A 17,803-nucleotide genomic window follows, 5' to 3' on the forward strand; every position below is an offset into this window, starting at 1 on the left:
GAGCCATTAGAAAAATATTGAACGTGAGTTTATATAGGCAAGAGATCATATTACCTACTGTGAATTTCAACTTGAAATCCCACGGAGAGCAAAAATAAAATAATTAGTAGTGTACAACTGCAGAAGAGCCTGCTGACTTTGCAGGGGTGAAAACTATGACCTAGAATGGTAGCTAATTTTTGTGACTTCATAATGCATGTTACTTCCCTTGTACTGTCTGCTGCCTCCCTGCATTGGTTTTTCAAAACTAGGAGCTTAATGTTTAGGAACACCTGTTGGTAGGCGTAGTATGAGTGTATCATTTATGTGGCCTCTCACTTCTGTTATATTGTCTCCCTAGCCAACTTCTAAAGATCAGGTGTTGGCCATGCTAGAGAAAGCCAAAGCTAACATGCCAGCGAAGCCTGCGGCACCTGCTAAAGCCTCTTCCAAGCCAGCTGGCGGTTCAGCTTCAGCCAAATTCCAGCCTGCCTCAGGTAACTGTTTCAAGGATGCTAAAGGTTAGGGTTAGGGTGTTGGTACACTCCATTAAGACACGGTACAAAGTGCAAGGGCCTGGGTTCAAGCCCCTGGTCCCTACCTTCAGGGGGAAGCTTCATGAGTAGTGAAGAGGTATTTCTGGTGTCTTTCTTTCTCCTAATCTTCCTCTTCCCTCTCAGTTTCTCTCTGTCTCTATGCAATCAATCAATAAGATAAATGCTAATGTTCGGGAAGTAAATAGACTCGATTAATGTAAAAAGATTTTTTTTTTTTTTTTTTGGTCTCTAGGTTTATCATTGGGTCTGGATGCCTGCACTATGAATCCACTGCTCCTGGGAGCTGTTTGTGTTTTTCCTTTTTGTTGCCCTTTGTTTGTCGTCGTTATTGCCATTATTGCTGTTGTTGTTGGATAGGACAAAAAAATTGAGAGAGAAGGGAAAGATAGAGAGGGGGAGAGAAAGACAGACACCTACAGACCTGCATTACCACTTGTGAAGCGAACCCCCTACAGGTGGGGAGCCGGGGGCTGGAACCAGGATCGTTACGCTAGTCCCTGCGCTTTGCGCCCTGTGTGCATAACCCGCTGCGCTATGGCCTAGCCCCCGTGAAAGGAAATCTAGCCTTCTCTTCCTTCCTTCCTTTTTTTTTTTTTTACATTTTTTAAAATATTTATTTATTTTCCCCTTTTGTTGCCCTTGTTGTTTTTCATTGTTGTTACTGATACTGTCATTGTTGGATAGGACAGAGAGAAATGGAGAGAGGAGAGGAAGACAGAGAGGCGGAGAGAAAGACAGACACCTGCAGACCTGCTTCACTGCCTGTGAAGCGACTCCCCTGCAGGTGGGGAGCAGGGGCTCGAACCAGGATCCTTATGCTGGTCCTTGCGCTTTGCATCGCGTGTGTTTATGTGTTTAAGCCGCTGTGCTACCACCTTTCTTTTTTTTTTTTTAATCATGTGTCCTCACAGTTTAGATCCTAACTCTCCTTTCCTCTTTTTTTCCCCTCTGTCAAAAACATGTCAAGTACTAATTTTTGCCAGAAGCTGTGCCGAGGGCATGAAGATGATTTAAGTTGGCTTCTGAATCCAGGAAAAGAGCTTTGGAGTAACACATTTAAATACGCTAGAGAGCAAGTCTTCCCTCATATTTTTAAGGTTTCTAGGGTAATTTTCTATTGTTTGGATAGCACAGTATAAAGGGGAGTCAAGGATAAACCTTGAAGCCAACAAAATAGATGACTGGAGTAGTGTGCTGTGTGCCATGTATGCAGTCCACGGTTGAGTCTATCATCAACACAACCACACACACTCTCTCTCTCTCTCACACACACACACACACTCTCTCTCTCTCTCACAGACACACACACACACACTCTCTCTCTCACACACACACACTTTCTCACACACACACACTCTCACACACACTCTCTCACACACACACTCTCTCTCACACACACACACCCTCTCTCTCATACACACACACACACACACACACACACACACACTCTCTCTCTCTCACACACACACACACACTCTCTCTCACACACACACACACACACACACTGTCTCTCTCTGAATGAAGCGTCCTACTGTGGTCTCTGTCTGCCTTTCTCTTTCTCTTTTCACCAGAAGACGGCTTAGCCCCAGCTTATGGCAGTGCCAGAGATTGAACCTGAGACCATCACTGTCCCAGGAGTTGCTCTAACAGTAGTGCTATCTCCCCATCCCTCTCTATCATCATTTTTAAAAAATAAAATAAACTGTGACCTGGTTTATTAACATATGAGGAAACCCTCCCAAAGTAATTTGTACAAAGCCAAACATCCGGTCAGTACTAAATCGGCACAGAATTCCTCCTTGTCATTTGCAAATGAGTTCTCTCTCCTTTTGCTGCATTTGCCCTTTACTAATCTCTTCTAACATTCACTAATCTTTAAGGGTAAACTCTTTATTTTTTTCATCCTAGTATTAAAATTTTATTTTGAGTAAACAGATCACTAATCTTTTGACACTGGGGACCCAGCATAGTACTTACTCAAAATGACTCATGCCTAAGGCTCTGAGGTCCCCAATTCAGTCCCCAGCCCCACCATACACCAGAGCTGAGCAGTGCTCTAGAGCTTTTCTCTCTCCCTCTCTCTCTCTAAAACAAGATCAATAAAAAAAAAATCACTTCTGACACGTCCCTTTATAGTTAACTGTTTAGACCAAATATATTAGTGGGAGAGAAACTGTTGATTCTAAAGTTAGAAATTTTACAAGGGAGTGGTCCAACAGATAAAGCATTAAGACTTTCAAGCATGAGGTCCTGAGTTCAATCCCCACCAGTAAATGTACCTGAGTGACATCTGGTTCCTTCTCTCTCTCTCTCCGCCTACCTTTCTCATTAATAAATAAATTTAAAAAAATAATAATTATAAAGAAATTTTACAAGGGAGAATTTTGAGCTGCTTAGAAAATAGGTTTTTAAATCCAATTTAAATATAAAAAAAGATTGAATTACTTTCTTGAGGTTATGCTTAAAGGCAAATTTGGAAAGAATTAGTGGAAAAGCTAACTGAAATTTTACTTATTTAATAAAGGACCACTTATCTCTGACTATTAGTGCCAGGAATTAAACCTTTTTAGTGCAGGTCCTATGTTGTACTATCTTCCCTAAATTGATATATTTAAAATTGCAGGCTTTCTTATCATAATATATTTAAGTTGCTGAGAGTAAAGAGATATGAATTAAGAGTTTGTATCGGGAGTCTGGCTGTAGCGCAGCGGGTTAAGCTCAGGTGGCACAAAGCACAAGGACCGGCATAAGGATCCCGGTTCGAACCCCGGCTCCTCACCTGCAGGGGAGTCGCTTCACAGGCGGTGAAGCAGGTCTGCAGGTGTCTATCTTTCTCTCCTCCTCTCTGTCTTCCCCTCCTCTCTCCATTTCTCTCTGTCCTACCCAACAACAATAATAATAACTATAACACTAAAACAACAAGGGCAACAAATGGGAATAAATAAATAAAATAAATATTAAAAAAAAAGAGCTTGTATCATATGCTTTTTTTTTTTAAAGCACCTGTTGAGGATTCTGTCTCTAGCACTGTAGAAGCCAAGCCTGATCCAAAAAAGACCAAAGCTCCTGGAGTCTCCTCTAAAGCAAAGGTATGTTAACTATACAAACTTAGGTGTGGATTTTTTGTTTTCTTTTTGTTTTTAGGCATTGCGTTGTTGCTGGGACCTTGTGTGTAGTTTCACCATTCTGAGCCAACTTTTTTAGAAAGAGAAAGACGGAAAGACACTATGGGGCCAGGTGGTGGCACACCTAGTTAGTGCATGTGTTACAATGTGCAAGGACCCAGGTTCAAGACCTCAGCCCCCACCTGCAGGGGGAAAGCTTTGCGAGTGATAAAGCAGTGCTGCAGGTGTCTCTCTGTCTCTCCCTGTCTTCCCCTCCCCTCTCAATTTCTGACTGTTTCTATCCAATAAATAAAGATAATAAAATTTTCAAAGGAGTGAAAGACACTGAGCGAGAGAAAGCACAGTGCTGGAACTTCCCTCCTGGCCTAGTGCCCCCTTGTGGTGTCGTGATGCCGGTTCCTGAACCTGGCCCTAGCACGTGGCGAGGGAGGCACCCTGCCAGATGAACCATTTTTCCAACACCTGGCTCTTAACTGTGTTTGATTCACTGAGTCATACAGAGCATTGCCAGGCTGGGAATGTAGCTCAGTAGCAGAAGATAGTTCTCATAGCCTCCCTCCTCTCCCACCCCCATCCCACAAGAAACCCAGAAAATAAAAACCGTTACTAATCTTGCAGATGTCAACATATGAAATGCTTATTATATACAAATTATTGTGACTCATTTAACAAGGCCCAGAAACAGTTACCTGTCTCCCAAGTTACTGTTACGATGTTATATAGATTTTGGAGAAGATTTGCAATAGTGAATAGAAGAGGAAGTCCTGTGTAGTTTTGGAAGTCAGAGAAAAGGAAGGACAGGGATAGACAGCATAATGGTTGTGCAAAGAGACTTTCAAGCCTGAGGCTCCAAAGTCTCAGGTTTAAACCACCACCACCACCACCACCACCATAAACCAGAGCTGATCAGTTCTCTGGTAAAAAAAAAAGAAAAAAAAGATAAGAAAGGAAGATAACCAGCATTATTCTTAAAAATGGACGTAAGTCAAATGCTAGAGGGGATTTGAATTAATCTGTGAGGAAGTACCTTGCTACCCCTACACCTATGGCTATATTCCTTTTAGCACCCTTGGAGAGTTGTTTCCCTTTCTTGGAACATGTGGAAATGTATCCTTACAACAACAAAAATCTTCAGGAGCCTGGCGGTAGCACAGGTTAAGTGCACGTGGCTCGAAGTACAAGGACAACAAAAATCTTGATTGATACATGCTCAATAAAGGGGTATTGGAGTTATTAAAATAAAGAAGGGCAGCAGGTAGATAGCATAATGGTTATGCAAACAGACTCTCTCATTCCTGAGGCTCCAAAGTCCCAGGTTCAAGTCCCTATACCACTACAAGCCAGAGCTGATTAAAAAATGAGAGAAAGAGAGAGAGATAGAAAATAAAGAAATGGGAGTCGGGCTGTAGCGCAGCGGGTTAAGCGCAGGTGGCGCAAAGCACAAGGACTGGCATAAGGATCCCGGTTCGAGCCCCGGCTCCCCACCTGCAGGGGAGTCGCTTCACAGGCGGTGAAGCAGGTCTGCAGGTGTCTCTCTTTCTCTCCCACTCTCTGTCTTCCCCTCCTCTCTCCATTTCTCTCTGTCCTATCCAACAACAACAACAATAATAACTACAACAATAAAACAACAAGGGCAACAAAAGGGAATAAATAAATAAAATAAATATTTAAAAAAAAAAAAAAAAGAAAATAAAGAAATTTGCTCAGGTTAAAGGCAAAATGTATATTTTAACACCCTGTATTTGACCCATATATCCCCGACCTCACAGAAAGGGGGGGGGGGAAGGAAAGAAGATAGGCAGGTAGAATATGAAATACCCTGAGCACTTTCTATTGAATGAAATGTTTTCTCCCTCTTTTTAAAATTTTATTTTGTTTATTTATTTATTGGATAGGCTGTCAGAAATCGAGAGGGAAGAGAGTGATAGAGAGGGAGAGACACCTGCAGCCCTGCTTCACTGTGAAACTTTTCCCTGCAGGTGGTGCCCAGGGGCTCGAATCTGGGTCCTTGGGCATTATAAGTTGTGTGCTCAGCCAGGTGCACCACCACCCACCCCTATATCTGTCTGTCTGATCCTAGCCCTTCCTTTCTCTCTCTCTCATTTTTTTTAATCAGACCACTGCTTATCTCTGTTTCAAGGTGGTACAAGAGATTGAACCCAGGGTCTCAGAGCCTCGGGCATGAAAGTCTCTTTGCATAACCATTATGCAATCTACCCCCACCCTCGAATTAAATTTACAGCAATTTGTCCTGTTTCTTTTTTTTTTTTAATTATTTATTGGCTAGAGATAGCCAGAAATCGAGGGGAGTGGGCAGAGAGGAAGAGAGACAGAGACACCTGCAGCACTCCTTCGCCGCTCGTGAAGTTTTCCCCTGAAGGTGGGGACCGGGGACTCGAACCCGGGTCCTTGCGCATTGTAACATGTGCGCTCAGCCAGGCGCGCCGCCACCCAGCCCCTTGTCCTCAATTTCTAAATCAAGATTGAGACCCAGACCAAAGAGGCGATTAGCGGGGTAGGATTGTTTCATTGTCACGTGTAAGTCCAGTTTTGAGCCCTGACACCACATGGGAGGTACTGCTGCAACTGAGGAAACCTGGGTGCTATGACGTCACCTCCTTTCAGTCTCTGTTTCTCTCTCTAAACAAAAAGAAGTGAGAGGGCAGGGCAGCGTGCACCTTTTAAGCACACACGTTACCATGTGTGTGTACCTGGGTTTGAACACGAGCTCTTCACCTCTAGGCTGAGGTAGGTTTGCAGGTGTCTTAGCTCTCTCTCATTTTACTTTATTTTATTTTGCCTCCAGGGTTATCACTAGGGCCCAGTGCATGCATTACAAATCCACTGCTCCTGGAGGCCTTTTTCCCATTTTGTTGCCCTTGTTGTTATTGTTGTCATTGCTGCTGTTGTTGGATAGGACAGAGAGAAATCAAGAGAGGAGGGAAAGACGGGAAGAGAAAGGTAGACACCTACAGACCTGCTTCACTGCCTATCAAGCGACCCCCGTGTAGATGGGCAGCTAGATGGGCAGACTGGGATCCTTACACCAGCCCTTGCACTTCGCGCCATGTGTGCTACTGCCTAGGCCCCTTTTTTTCTCTCTCTCTCTCTAGCACACCCTGCCCTCTCAACTTCTCTGTGTCCTTTCTAATAAAATAGGAAAAGGTTGGGGGGTGAGGAGGATGGTTGCCAGGAGCAGTGGATTCATAGTGCAGGCACCAAGCCCCAGTGATGCCTCTGGTGGCAAAAATAAATAAATGACTGTGGAATTATGCTTGCATAAAACCTTTGTTCCATAAAAATAAAATAACATGGGGTCGGGCGGTGGCGCAGTGGGTTAAGCGCATGTGGCGCAAAGCGCAAGGACTGGCGTAAGGATCGCGGTTCAAGCCCCCGGCTCCCCACCTGCAGGTGAGTCGCTTCACAGGCGGTGAAGCAGGTCTGCAGGTGTCTTTCTCTCCCTCTCTCTGTCTTCCCCTCCTCTCTCCATTTCTCTCTGTCCTATCCAACAACGAAGAACATCAACAATGGCAATAATGAAAACCACAGCGAGGCTACAACAATAAGGGCAACAAAAGGGGGGAAAAATGGCCTCCAGGAGCGGTGGATTCATGGTGCAGGCACCGAGCCCAGCAATAACCCTGGAGGAAAAAAATAAAATAACATTTAAAAGATAGAGTATCATTGGAAGGGTGAGAGTAGATTAGATAGCAAAGTGGTTATGCAAAGAGACTCTCATGCCTGAGGCTCCAAAGTTCCAGTTTAAAAACAAATAAACAAAGAAATTATCAGAGTTTTGGACTTGGTTCAAGCTCCTGGTCCACACGGGGGGGGGGGGGGGGGGGGGGGGGGGGGGGGAAGGGGAGTAGGGCTTTGCAGTATTGCAGCTCGCTCTCTCTCTCTCTCTTGATTTCTGGCTGTCTCTATCTAATGATTTTTAAAAAAAGCTCTCGGGCCTGGGTGGTGGCACACCTGCTTGAGCACACATGTTGTAATGCGCAAGGACCCAAGTTCAAGGAGGAAAGCTTTTCAAGTGGTGAAGTAGTGCTGCAGGTATCTCTCTCCCTCTCTATCACCCTTTTGATTTCTGGCTGTCTATCCAATAAATAAAGATAGTGAAAGGAAGGAAGAAAGGAAGACCTCAAATGTAACAATGTAAATTTTTTTTGTTGGTGGTGGTTTTTTAAATTTTTTTTTATTTAAGAAAGGAGACATTAACAAAATCATAGGATGGCGGGGTACAACTCCACACAATTCCCGCCACCCAATCCCTTTTGTTGCCCTTGTTTTTGTATTGTTGTATTTATTATTGTTGTCGTTGTTATTGGATAGGACAGAGAGAAATGGAGAGAGGAGGGGGATGACAGAGAGAGGGAGAGGAAGATAGACACCTGCAGACCTGCTTCACTGCTTGTGAAGTGACTGCCCTGCAGGTGGGGAGCCGGGGGTTTGAACCGGGATCCTTATGCAGGTCCCTGCGCTTTGCGCCACCTGCACTTAACCCGCTGCGCTACTGTCCGACTCCCACAATGTAAATTTTTATGGGCCCAGCACACTTCCACTGGGCGACTCTGCTATCTAACAATGTAAATTTTTAAGTACATATACATATAAATAAGAATGTTTATTTTATTTACTGTATATAAATGGTGATAAAATTCAAACTAGTTAAGTCTTAATAATCCAATTTGTTTGCTTCCGTGTGTGGGTCTTTTAACTTCGTTAATTTAAATAGGTAAATACTATTCTTTTCGTGTTCTGATCCCACATTTAACAAGAGCTTATCTGAGTATTTTGATCACAAGTACTTTGACAGTACTTTTTTTTTTTACTTTATTCTAAATGCCAAATATTTTTTTTCCTCTCTTTTTCAATTTGCAGAGCAGTTTCACGTCGATGATTTCACAGTTGTTTTAACTGAATGACTTCAGAATTTGAACTCTAGATACTGACCTTCTAGAAATCTTGGGGTTTTGCTGAACTTGTAACAATAATGGTTCCCATAATGAAATTTAAATATCATTTTATTTTTATCTGATATAAATGACTCTATATCTTGGACTTTTTTTTTTTTTTTAAGCAAGTCTTGAGAGCTTAAGTATAATAGTTTTTCTAACAACTTTCTTGAGAAACAGATTCAAAGGGTCTCAGGTTATAATGAAACACTAGAGATGGGAGTAGCGCAGAGGGTTAAGCACATGTGGCGCAAAGCTCAAGGACCGGCTTAAGGATCCCGGTTCGAGCTCCTGGCTCCCCACCTGCAGGGGGGGGGTCGCTTCACAGGCAGTGAAGCAGGTCTTCAGGTGTCTATCTTTCTCTCCCCCCTCTGTCTTCCCCTCCTCTCTCCATGTCTCTCTGTCCTATCTAACAATGACGACATCAGTAACAACAACAATTACAACAACAAGGGCAACAAAAGGGAAAATAAATATTTTTTTAAAAAGTTTAAATGCTAGACATTCATTTAAACAAAAATGAGAAAACAAAAGCTTTCTTAGATAAGTATGTGTAAAATATGTGAAACCACCATTCAGAATGTCACTGATATGGAAAGCTTGAAATATCAAAGACTGGGAATCGGGCAGTAGCACAGTAGGTTAAACACAGGTGGTGCAAAGTGCAAGGACCTGCGTAAGGATCCCAGTTTGAGCCCCCAGCTCCCCACCTGCACAGCAGTCACTTCACAAGCGGTGAAACAGGTCTACAGGTGTCTTTCTTTCTCTCCCCCTCTCTGTCTTCCCCTCCTCTCTCCATTTCTCTCTGTCCTGTCCAACAACGATGACATCAATAACAACAACAAGAACTACAACAATAAAAAAACAAGGGCAACAAAAGGGAATAAATAAATAAATAAATAAATATTTTTAAAAAGAAATATTAAAGACTACAAGAACCAAAAGAATGCTACAATAGGTACAAATAATCTGTGGCCGGGTAGGTGGGGAGAATACAGGTCCATGAAGGATGATAAATGACATAGTGGAGGTTGTATTGTTAAATGGGAAACTGGGGAATGTTATGCATGTACAAACTATTGTATTTACTGTTGAATGTAAAACATTAATTCTCCAATAAAGAAATAAATTTAATAAAAAAAAAGATAAAAACAAAAACAAAAACAAATAATCTGTGGCCCAGGCAAAAGTAGCAGCTTTTCACTAATATCCAGGAATTGTTAGGATTTCTAGAAGACATATATAATGACATAAAACATGGGCAAGTTTCTACAAGTCATCTTGTGGGATACAATAGTTGGGGGGGATGACACACATCTTATTCTCTGCAGCCTAGCTAATGAATATTTCCTGAACCTTGATTGTAGAGTGCACAAGGAAAGAAAGTGCCGAGCAAAACCAACTTAAAGGAGGATGAAGATAAGTCTGGTCCTATTTTTATTATTGTCCCAAATGGAAAGGAGCAACGCATGAGAGATGAGAAGGCATTAAAGGTAAGCAAGGAATAAGAATCTTCAGAAGGGGGCTGGATGGTAGCGTACCAGGATGAGTGTACATAGTGTGAAGCGCTAGGACCTGCACAAGGATCCCAGTTGAGCCCCACGCTCCCCACCTGTATGGAGTTCACTCCTCAGGCAGTGAAACAGGTCTGCAGGTGTCTTTCTCTCCCCCTGTCTTTCCCTTCTCTCTCTCTTTCTCTCTGTCCTATCCAAAAACAGTGGGAAAATGGCTACCAGGAGCAGTGGATTCACAGTGCAGGCACCAAGTCCCAGCGATAACCCTGGAGGAAAAAAAAAAAAAAGAATCTTCAGGAAGTTTTTGCTTGGTTTTGTTTTATTGTGTCACAGTGATGTGAAGTACCCAGTATTGAATAACACCTCTTTTTTTTAAATTTTTTAATATTTATTTATTTATTCCCTTTTGTTGCCCTTGTTTTATTGTTGTAGTTATTATTATTGTTGTCGTTGTTGGATAGGACAGAGAGAAATGGAGAGAGGGAGGGGAAGACAGAGAGGAGGAGAGAAAGATAGACACCTGCAGACCTGCTTCACCGCCTGTGAAGCGACTCCCCTGCAGGTGGGGAGCCGGGGTTCGAACCGGGATCCTTATGCCGGTCCTTGTGCTTTGCACCACCTGCGCTACAGCCCGACTCCCTGAATAACACCTCTTGCTTATAAGTTATTTCACCATTTCTCTAAGATGCCTTTATGGGACTATAAATTCTTGCTATTTAAACTATAGAATGGAGCTATTGCCTGTTTTTTCCTCCAAATAGAAAAGATTTTTTTGAAGTTTTTTTGTTTATTTTTTTAAGAATCAAAGAATGGTATTCACTGATTATCATCATATATATATGTGCAGACTGTATGTAACTAACCCATTTCTCTTTTGATGCTTTGATGAGGTAAAGGTGTTTTTTTTTTATAAATATATACATTACTTTATAAAGTTTCAAGTAATATCAAGCAAAATATAACTTGAAAAGTATATTTCCCATTCCAGTCTCCCTCCATGAGTATATTATCACCAGTGCTTTGTATATTATCCCAAAATATCAGTTGTTCACACCCTATACGATAATACATGTACTTAATTAAAAAAATAATGTTACCTTTAAAATATCTCATTTAATTGACTCTTGCCACTGTTTTAAATAGAATTCGCTACCTCATTTCCTTTGAACACCTTACGGTGCCCTTACAAACTACCCACTTTTCCCCAGGTGCTAAAGTGGAATTTCACTACTCCACGGGATGAATACATCGAGCAGCTGAAGACTCAGATGTCTAGTTGTGTGGCTAAGTGGCTACAGGACGAGATGTTTCACTCAGACTTTCAGCATCATAACAAAGCTCTTGCTGTCATGGTTGATGTAAGTTTGCAGTAACTATTGTGTATTTATCTTGGACATGTGACTATAATGAGGCCTGTGAAGCTAATCAGATTTTCTCAATTGGAGAAGGCACCAAACTGTTTTAAAAATTTCTCTCTTGTTTAAATACTGTGTGTCTATACTTGCAGTTCTTAAAAAAAAAAAAAAAAAAAAGTATAAAACATTATCAAAGGCAGCCTTGGAGGTAGTACAAAGACTAGAGTTTAGGATTTAGCAAGCATGAGGTCTCCTGAGTTCACTCCCTGGCATTGAATGTACCAGAATGATGTTCTGATTCTATCTGTCTCCTCTCTCTCAATAAATAAATCTTTGAAAAATAAAAAGTGAAGTTGCTTACTTTCCTCTCTTCCCCTCCCATCCCTCTCCCTCTCTCTCCCCCTTCCTTCTCATATTATAAATGAATAAAGAAAAAAGCAGACTAAAGTAGATAGTATAATGGTTATGCAGAGAGGCACTCATGCATGATACTCCAAAGTCCCACGTCCATTCCCCCAAACCACCATAAGCCAGAGCTGAGCAATACTCTGGTAGAAGAAAAAAGTAAAAGTCACCTAGAACAGTGAAATCAGGGACCAGATAGTGGCATACCTGGTTGAGCGCATATGTTGCAATGTGCAAGGACCCAGGTTCAATCAAGCCCCTAGTCCCCACCTACAGGAGGAAAGCTTTGCAAGTAGTGAAGCCGTGCTGCAGGTGTCTCTTCCTCTGTACCTCCCCCACCCTCTCAGTCTCTGGCTGTCTGTCCAATACATAAATATAATTTTAAAAATAAATTTTAGAAAGTGAGATTATAATGGTCTGGGAGGTGGTGCAGTTAGACTCTCAGGCATGAGGTCCTGAGTTCAATCCCCAGCAGCACATGTACCAGAGTGATGTCTGGTTCTTTCTCTCTCTCTCTCCTCCTATATTTCTCATTAATAAATAAAATATTTTTAAAAAAAAAAAGAAAGTGAGATTATATACATGCAAAGCCTCAGTTCCATCAAAAAGTATTAATCATATTCAGTTACTTGCCTGATAGAGCTTAAAGTTTCACAGTCTTACAAGTTTTGTTTTTTGTTTGTTTGTTTGTTTGTTTGTTTCAAGCACTTGGAAAGTGAAAAAGAGGGTGTCATTGCTTGCCTAGATCTTATCTTAAAGTGGCTTACACTGCGGTTTTTTGACACCAATACAAGCGTCCTAATGAAAGCCCTAGAATATTTAAAATTGCTCTTTACTCTGCTAAGCGAGGAAGAATATCATCTTACAGAGAACGAAGCATCTTCCTTCATCCCCTATCTCACCCTCAAGGTAATGTATTGTTTTCCCTCTGGAATAATGATCAGATTCCCAGTTTATCTCAGTCTTAGACCTTTATCCCTGTTCCATTTCCTACCTGACCTTCCACTGCTCATTCTCGTGTCTTTTAAGGCAGGATGAGGGGTAAACCTTGTAACTCAGAAATTGCTTTGCTTAGTTGTCATTTTCCCTGTTGACTAGGTTGGAGAACCAAAGGATGTCATTCGTAAAGATGTCCGTGCCATCCTGAACCGGATGTGCCTTGTCTACCCAGCCAGCAAGATGTTCCCCTTCATCATGGAAGGAACCAAATCCAAAAATTCCAAGCAGCGAGCAGGTGAAGCAATATTTTAAGCTAAAACATGAGTCTATGCAACAGTGACCTCTAAAAGGAACAGTGTTCGTGTGACTGATTCCAGACTTCTGACTTGGACTGTGAGAGTGATGAGTTGCACACTGGTGGAGCCACTGTATCAGGTGATACAGGCGCTGCTCAGTACCACCCTGGCGACAAAATCAAGTGCACAGGGGCCATCTGACTCACAGCCAGCCCTGTTTTTCAGATCACTCTCTGGATAATGTCATTGTTTCATTGTGAGAAAGCAGTAAACAAGAAAAAGAAGAAAAAAAAGTAGAGAAAACTAAAATAAACTGTTAACCCTTCATGTCTAAGGACATCTATCTAGTTCTGTGTGCCACGTGTGTTGAGTCTCACTAACCAAGCCTTTCTTCTCCTTTAGAATGCCTAGAAGAGCTGGGGTGTCTGGTGGAGTCCTATGGCATGAATGTTTGCCAACCGACCCCAGGAAAAGCCTTGAAGGAGATAGCAATTCACATAGGAGACCGAGACAACGCTGTACGCAACGCTGCTCTCAACACCATTGTTACGGTCTACAATGTATACGGGGATCAGGTGTTCAAACTGATTGGAAACGTGAGTCACTTTTCACTGAGCATTATCAGCACGTTATAAAAAGATTTGCAAGATCACTTAAGTGTCTTGTTTCATGCCACCTCAACTCCAGCTAAGTTTATACCACTATTTATTATACATAGCCTATTCTGAAATCCATATAAAACCTTGAGAGAGAAAGTCTAGTGGTAGCGCAGCGGGTTATGCCCATGTGGCGCAAAGCGTAAGGATATGGGTCGAGCCTGCAGCTCCCCACCTGCAGGGGAATCATTTCACAAGCGGTGAAGCCTGTCTGCAGGTGTCTATCTTTCTTTCCCCTTTCTGTCTTCTCCTCTCTCCATTTCTCTCTGTCCGGTCCAACAACAACGACATCAATAACCACAACAATGTTAAACAACAAGGGCAACAAAAGGGAAAATAAATAAATATATTAAAAAAATTTTTTTTAAAAAAAGCCTTGAGAGAATAGGACATCCAGGTTGTGTTTACTGAAGATTAGAGTTTATATCCTTTTTCATTTTTCAGTGAGAAAGTTTCATGTGAAGCTGAGGGAAGATAGAGGGAGAGAGATAAGCAGAGCATCACTCTGGTACATTCGGTGTGGGGATTAAACCTCACACCTCGGGTGTAAAGGTCCCATGCTCTACCAGGTGAGCCATTTCCCCAGCTGCAAAACCAGTTTTCTTTATCTGAGTATTCTGTTCATGGCAATTTACTTTAGAAATAAAAGCTGCGGGGAGTCGGGCTGTAGCGCAGCGGGTTAAGCGCAGGTGGCGCAAAGCACAAGGACCGACCTAAGGATCCCGGTTCGAACCCTGGCTCCCCGCCTGCATGGGAGTCGCTTCACAGGCGGTGAAGCAGGTCTGCAGGTGTCTGTCTTTCTCTCCTCCTCTCTGTCTTCCCCTCCTCTCTCCATTTCTCTCTGTCCTATCCAACAATGACAACAACAATAATAACTACAACAATAAAACAACAAGGGCAAAACAAAAGAGAATAAATAAATAAATAAAATAAATATTAATAAAAAAAGAAAGAAATAAAAGCTGCAGGGGCCAAGTGGTGGCACACCTGTTTGAACACACATGTTACTTACTATGCGCAAGAACCCAGGTTTGAGCCCCCCTTCCCTACCTGCAGGGAAAAGCTGTGCAAGTGGTGAAGCTGAGCTGCAGGTGTCTCACACTCTCTCTCTCTTCCTCTCTATCACCCTTTCCTCTCAATTTCTGGCTCTGTCTATCCAATAAATAAAAAAAAGATAATTAAAAAAATTTAAAAGGAGGCCAGGTGGTGGCGCACATGTTACAATGCGCAAGAACCCAGGTTCAAGCCTCCAATCTCCACCTGCAGGGGGAAAGCTTTGCAAGTGGTGAAGTAGTGCTGCAGGTGTCTCTCTGTCTCTACCTCTCTATCACCCCTTTCCCCTCTCAATTTCTGGCTGTCTATCCAATGAATAAATAAAGATAATTTTAAAAATTAAACATTTTAAAAAGAAAATTTTTAAGTGTTTTTGTTTGTTTGTTTCCCTGTCAGAGCACTGCTCAGCTCTGGCTTAAGGTGGTGCAGGGGATTGAACCTGGGACTTTGGAGCCTCAGGCAAGAAAGTCTGTTAGCATAACCATTATGCTATCTACCCCTGCCCAAAAAGAAAGAAATTAAAGCTGCTTTTGAATCAAGAAATCTGAGCCTACTTGAGGATTTAAATTCCACTTGGTAAATCTGCTCTGTAAATTTCACTGCATTTAATTTTTAGTGAAAGTATACTTATTTGTGTCTAATGTCAGTACTGATACCTGTTAGATCAAAAGAATCTTGAGCTTAAACCAGACTTCCCAAGAATATTAAGTTCTATTCCTGACTCCCATACTTCCTTTTACACAGTTACTTTTTTATACCTGGACCTCTGTTCTTCACTCCAGTTACCTGTTAGCACCACAAATGTTTACATAGCACTTGAGTATGTATTTTTATTTATTTATTTATTTATTTATTTATTCCCCTTTTTTGCCCTTGTTGTTTTATTGTTGTAGTTATTATTGTTGTCGTCATTGGCTAAGACAGAGAGAAATGGAGAGAGGGGGAGAGAAAGATAAGATACCTGCAGTCCTGCTTCACCGCTTGTGAAGCGACCCCCCTGCAGGTGGGGACCCAGGGGCTCGAATCGGGATTCTTACGCCGGTCCTTGCTCTTTGCGCCACATGTGCTTAACCCACTGCACTACCACCCAACTCCCTTGAGTATGTATTTTGATATTAGTCTAATTCAGTCCCCACTGTAAGTTAATGAAGGAATAAGGAGATGGAAGTTGTACAGTTGTCTATAGTCACACAACTTATTAGTGGTGACATATATGATAAAATTGGGGACACATCACTAAATGTTTGACTTACTAATTTGTAGTTATTAGCAGGCTTTCATTTTTGTAATTTGTTATAATTTCTTTAATATTTTTTAAAATATTTTTATTTTGGATAGAGAGAGAGAAGTTAAGAAGGGAGATAGAAAGGGGGAAGGAATGCCTATAGCACTGCTTTACCACCTGTGAGGCTTCCCCCCTGCAGGTGCGGATCTGGCCCTTGCACACTGTAATGTGTGCACTCAACCAGGCGTAGCTGATGCTACCCCCTGTAATGTTCTCTTATAGAAGGCAGCTTTTAGCAGCAGTTGCTATTTATTATCATCACCACAGGAAGAGATTTTAGAGGGGAGGGGAAGATAGGGAAAGAGATACCTGCGGCCCTGCTTCACCCCTAGTGGAGCTTTCCCCCGTAGGTGGGGACCAGGGGCTTGAACCTGGGTCTTTGCGCACTATCTTGTGCTGGTTTTTTTTTTTTTTTTTTTTAAAGAATTTATTTACTCTTGGGGAGTTGGGCAGTAGCACAGCAGGTTAAGTGCACATGGCGCAAAGCACAAGGACCAACATAAGAATCCTAGTTCGAGCCCCCAGCTCCCCACCTGCAGGGGGGTTGCTTCACAAGCGGTGAAGCAGGGCTGCAGGTGTCTATCTTTCTCTCTGCCTCTCTGTCTTCCCCTCCTCTCTCCACTTCTCTCTGTCCCATCCAACAACGACATCAATAAAAACTACAACAATAAAACAACAAGGGCAACGAAAGGGAATAAATAAATATATAATTTTTTTTTAAAAAGAATTTATTCCTGAGAGAGATAGGAGGAGAGAAAGAACCAGACATCACTCTGGTACGTGTGCTGCCAAGGATTGAACTTGGGACCTCATGGTTAAGAATCTAATGCTTTATCCACTGCACCTCCTCCCGGAACACAGCAGTTGATTTTTAAATGTAGGTAGTAGGAAACAAATAAGTGTAGGTTGTATTTTGGAAATAAAATTAGTCTAAAGTAGGTTTCATCAGTATTTACTTCCACATGAAAATAGATATTAATTCTTGAGTCTTCCAATTAAGCATTTATTTTTTATTTTCTAGTAAGGGGTACCTCTGTAAATAAGTTTATCTTACTTCTGCAGCTTTCTGAAAAGGATATGAGCATGCTAGAGGAGAGGATAAAGAGATCCGCAAAGAGGCCTTCTGCTGCACCAATAAAGCAGGTAGAAGAGAAGCCTCAGCGCACACAGAACATGAATTCCAATGCCAACATGCTACGCAAGGGACCGGCTGAGGACATGTCCTCCAAACTCAAGTATGTAGATAAATCTTAGAGTGTCTTTATGGACTTTGCCTTATGTGCTGAGAGCTTATCCTCTGTAACATCTTGAGTCCCTGTGACCATTATCATGCATGACAAAACCTCTGGGTAAATGTCTTGTAACCAGATGTTTAATCCTTCAGTCTTCATTGTCTTTGTCTTTGTCTGAAAACCACTTCTAAATAGTCTTGTGCCTTCTTTCACTGCTTTTCCGTGGACAGAATTATGTATCGCACTTATAGGATGTAAGTACTGCCTGCTAATTTTTCATTAGCAGGGCTCTTATATCTTTGTAACTTCTGACTTGGATTCATCCCCTCTGGAGGGTAACTTTTAGAGTTTATAACCAGGGTAGATGGTGTCCTTAGTATCCTGTGAATTAAGACTTCCACGAGTCCACTGACTAGCAGAAATGGCAGCTCAATGTTATATGGCTAAAATAT

The 17,803-nt window shown here is 42.0% G+C and overlaps 1 protein-coding gene and 1 non-coding gene across 2 annotated transcripts in view; both read left to right on the forward strand.

Annotated features, from left to right (window-relative positions):
• Positions 1–17,803, forward strand: part of CKAP5 (cytoskeleton associated protein 5) — a 102,377-nt gene that overhangs the window by 65,436 nt on the left and 19,138 nt on the right. The window contains exons 26-33 of the mRNA XM_060176484.1: positions 341–476; positions 3,537–3,625; positions 9,984–10,109; positions 11,339–11,488; positions 12,596–12,799; positions 12,989–13,124; positions 13,528–13,721; positions 17,182–17,354. Coding sequence (XP_060032467.1) covers positions 341–476; positions 3,537–3,625; positions 9,984–10,109; positions 11,339–11,488; positions 12,596–12,799; positions 12,989–13,124; positions 13,528–13,721; positions 17,182–17,354 — 1,208 coding nt within the window. The remainder of the gene's footprint in view (positions 1–340; positions 477–3,536; positions 3,626–9,983; positions 10,110–11,338; positions 11,489–12,595; positions 12,800–12,988; positions 13,125–13,527; positions 13,722–17,181; positions 17,355–17,803) is intronic.
• Positions 13,222–13,332, forward strand: LOC132534215 (small nucleolar RNA SNORD67). Its single transcript, XR_009545887.1, has one exon. It is a non-coding gene; the product is annotated as a small nucleolar RNA SNORD67 (small nucleolar RNA).

The sequence above is a fragment of the Erinaceus europaeus genome, chromosome 17 (genome assembly GCF_950295315.1).
Source record: "Erinaceus europaeus chromosome 17, mEriEur2.1, whole genome shotgun sequence".
In the NCBI taxonomy this organism is placed as follows: Eukaryota; Metazoa; Chordata; class Mammalia; order Eulipotyphla; family Erinaceidae; genus Erinaceus; species Erinaceus europaeus.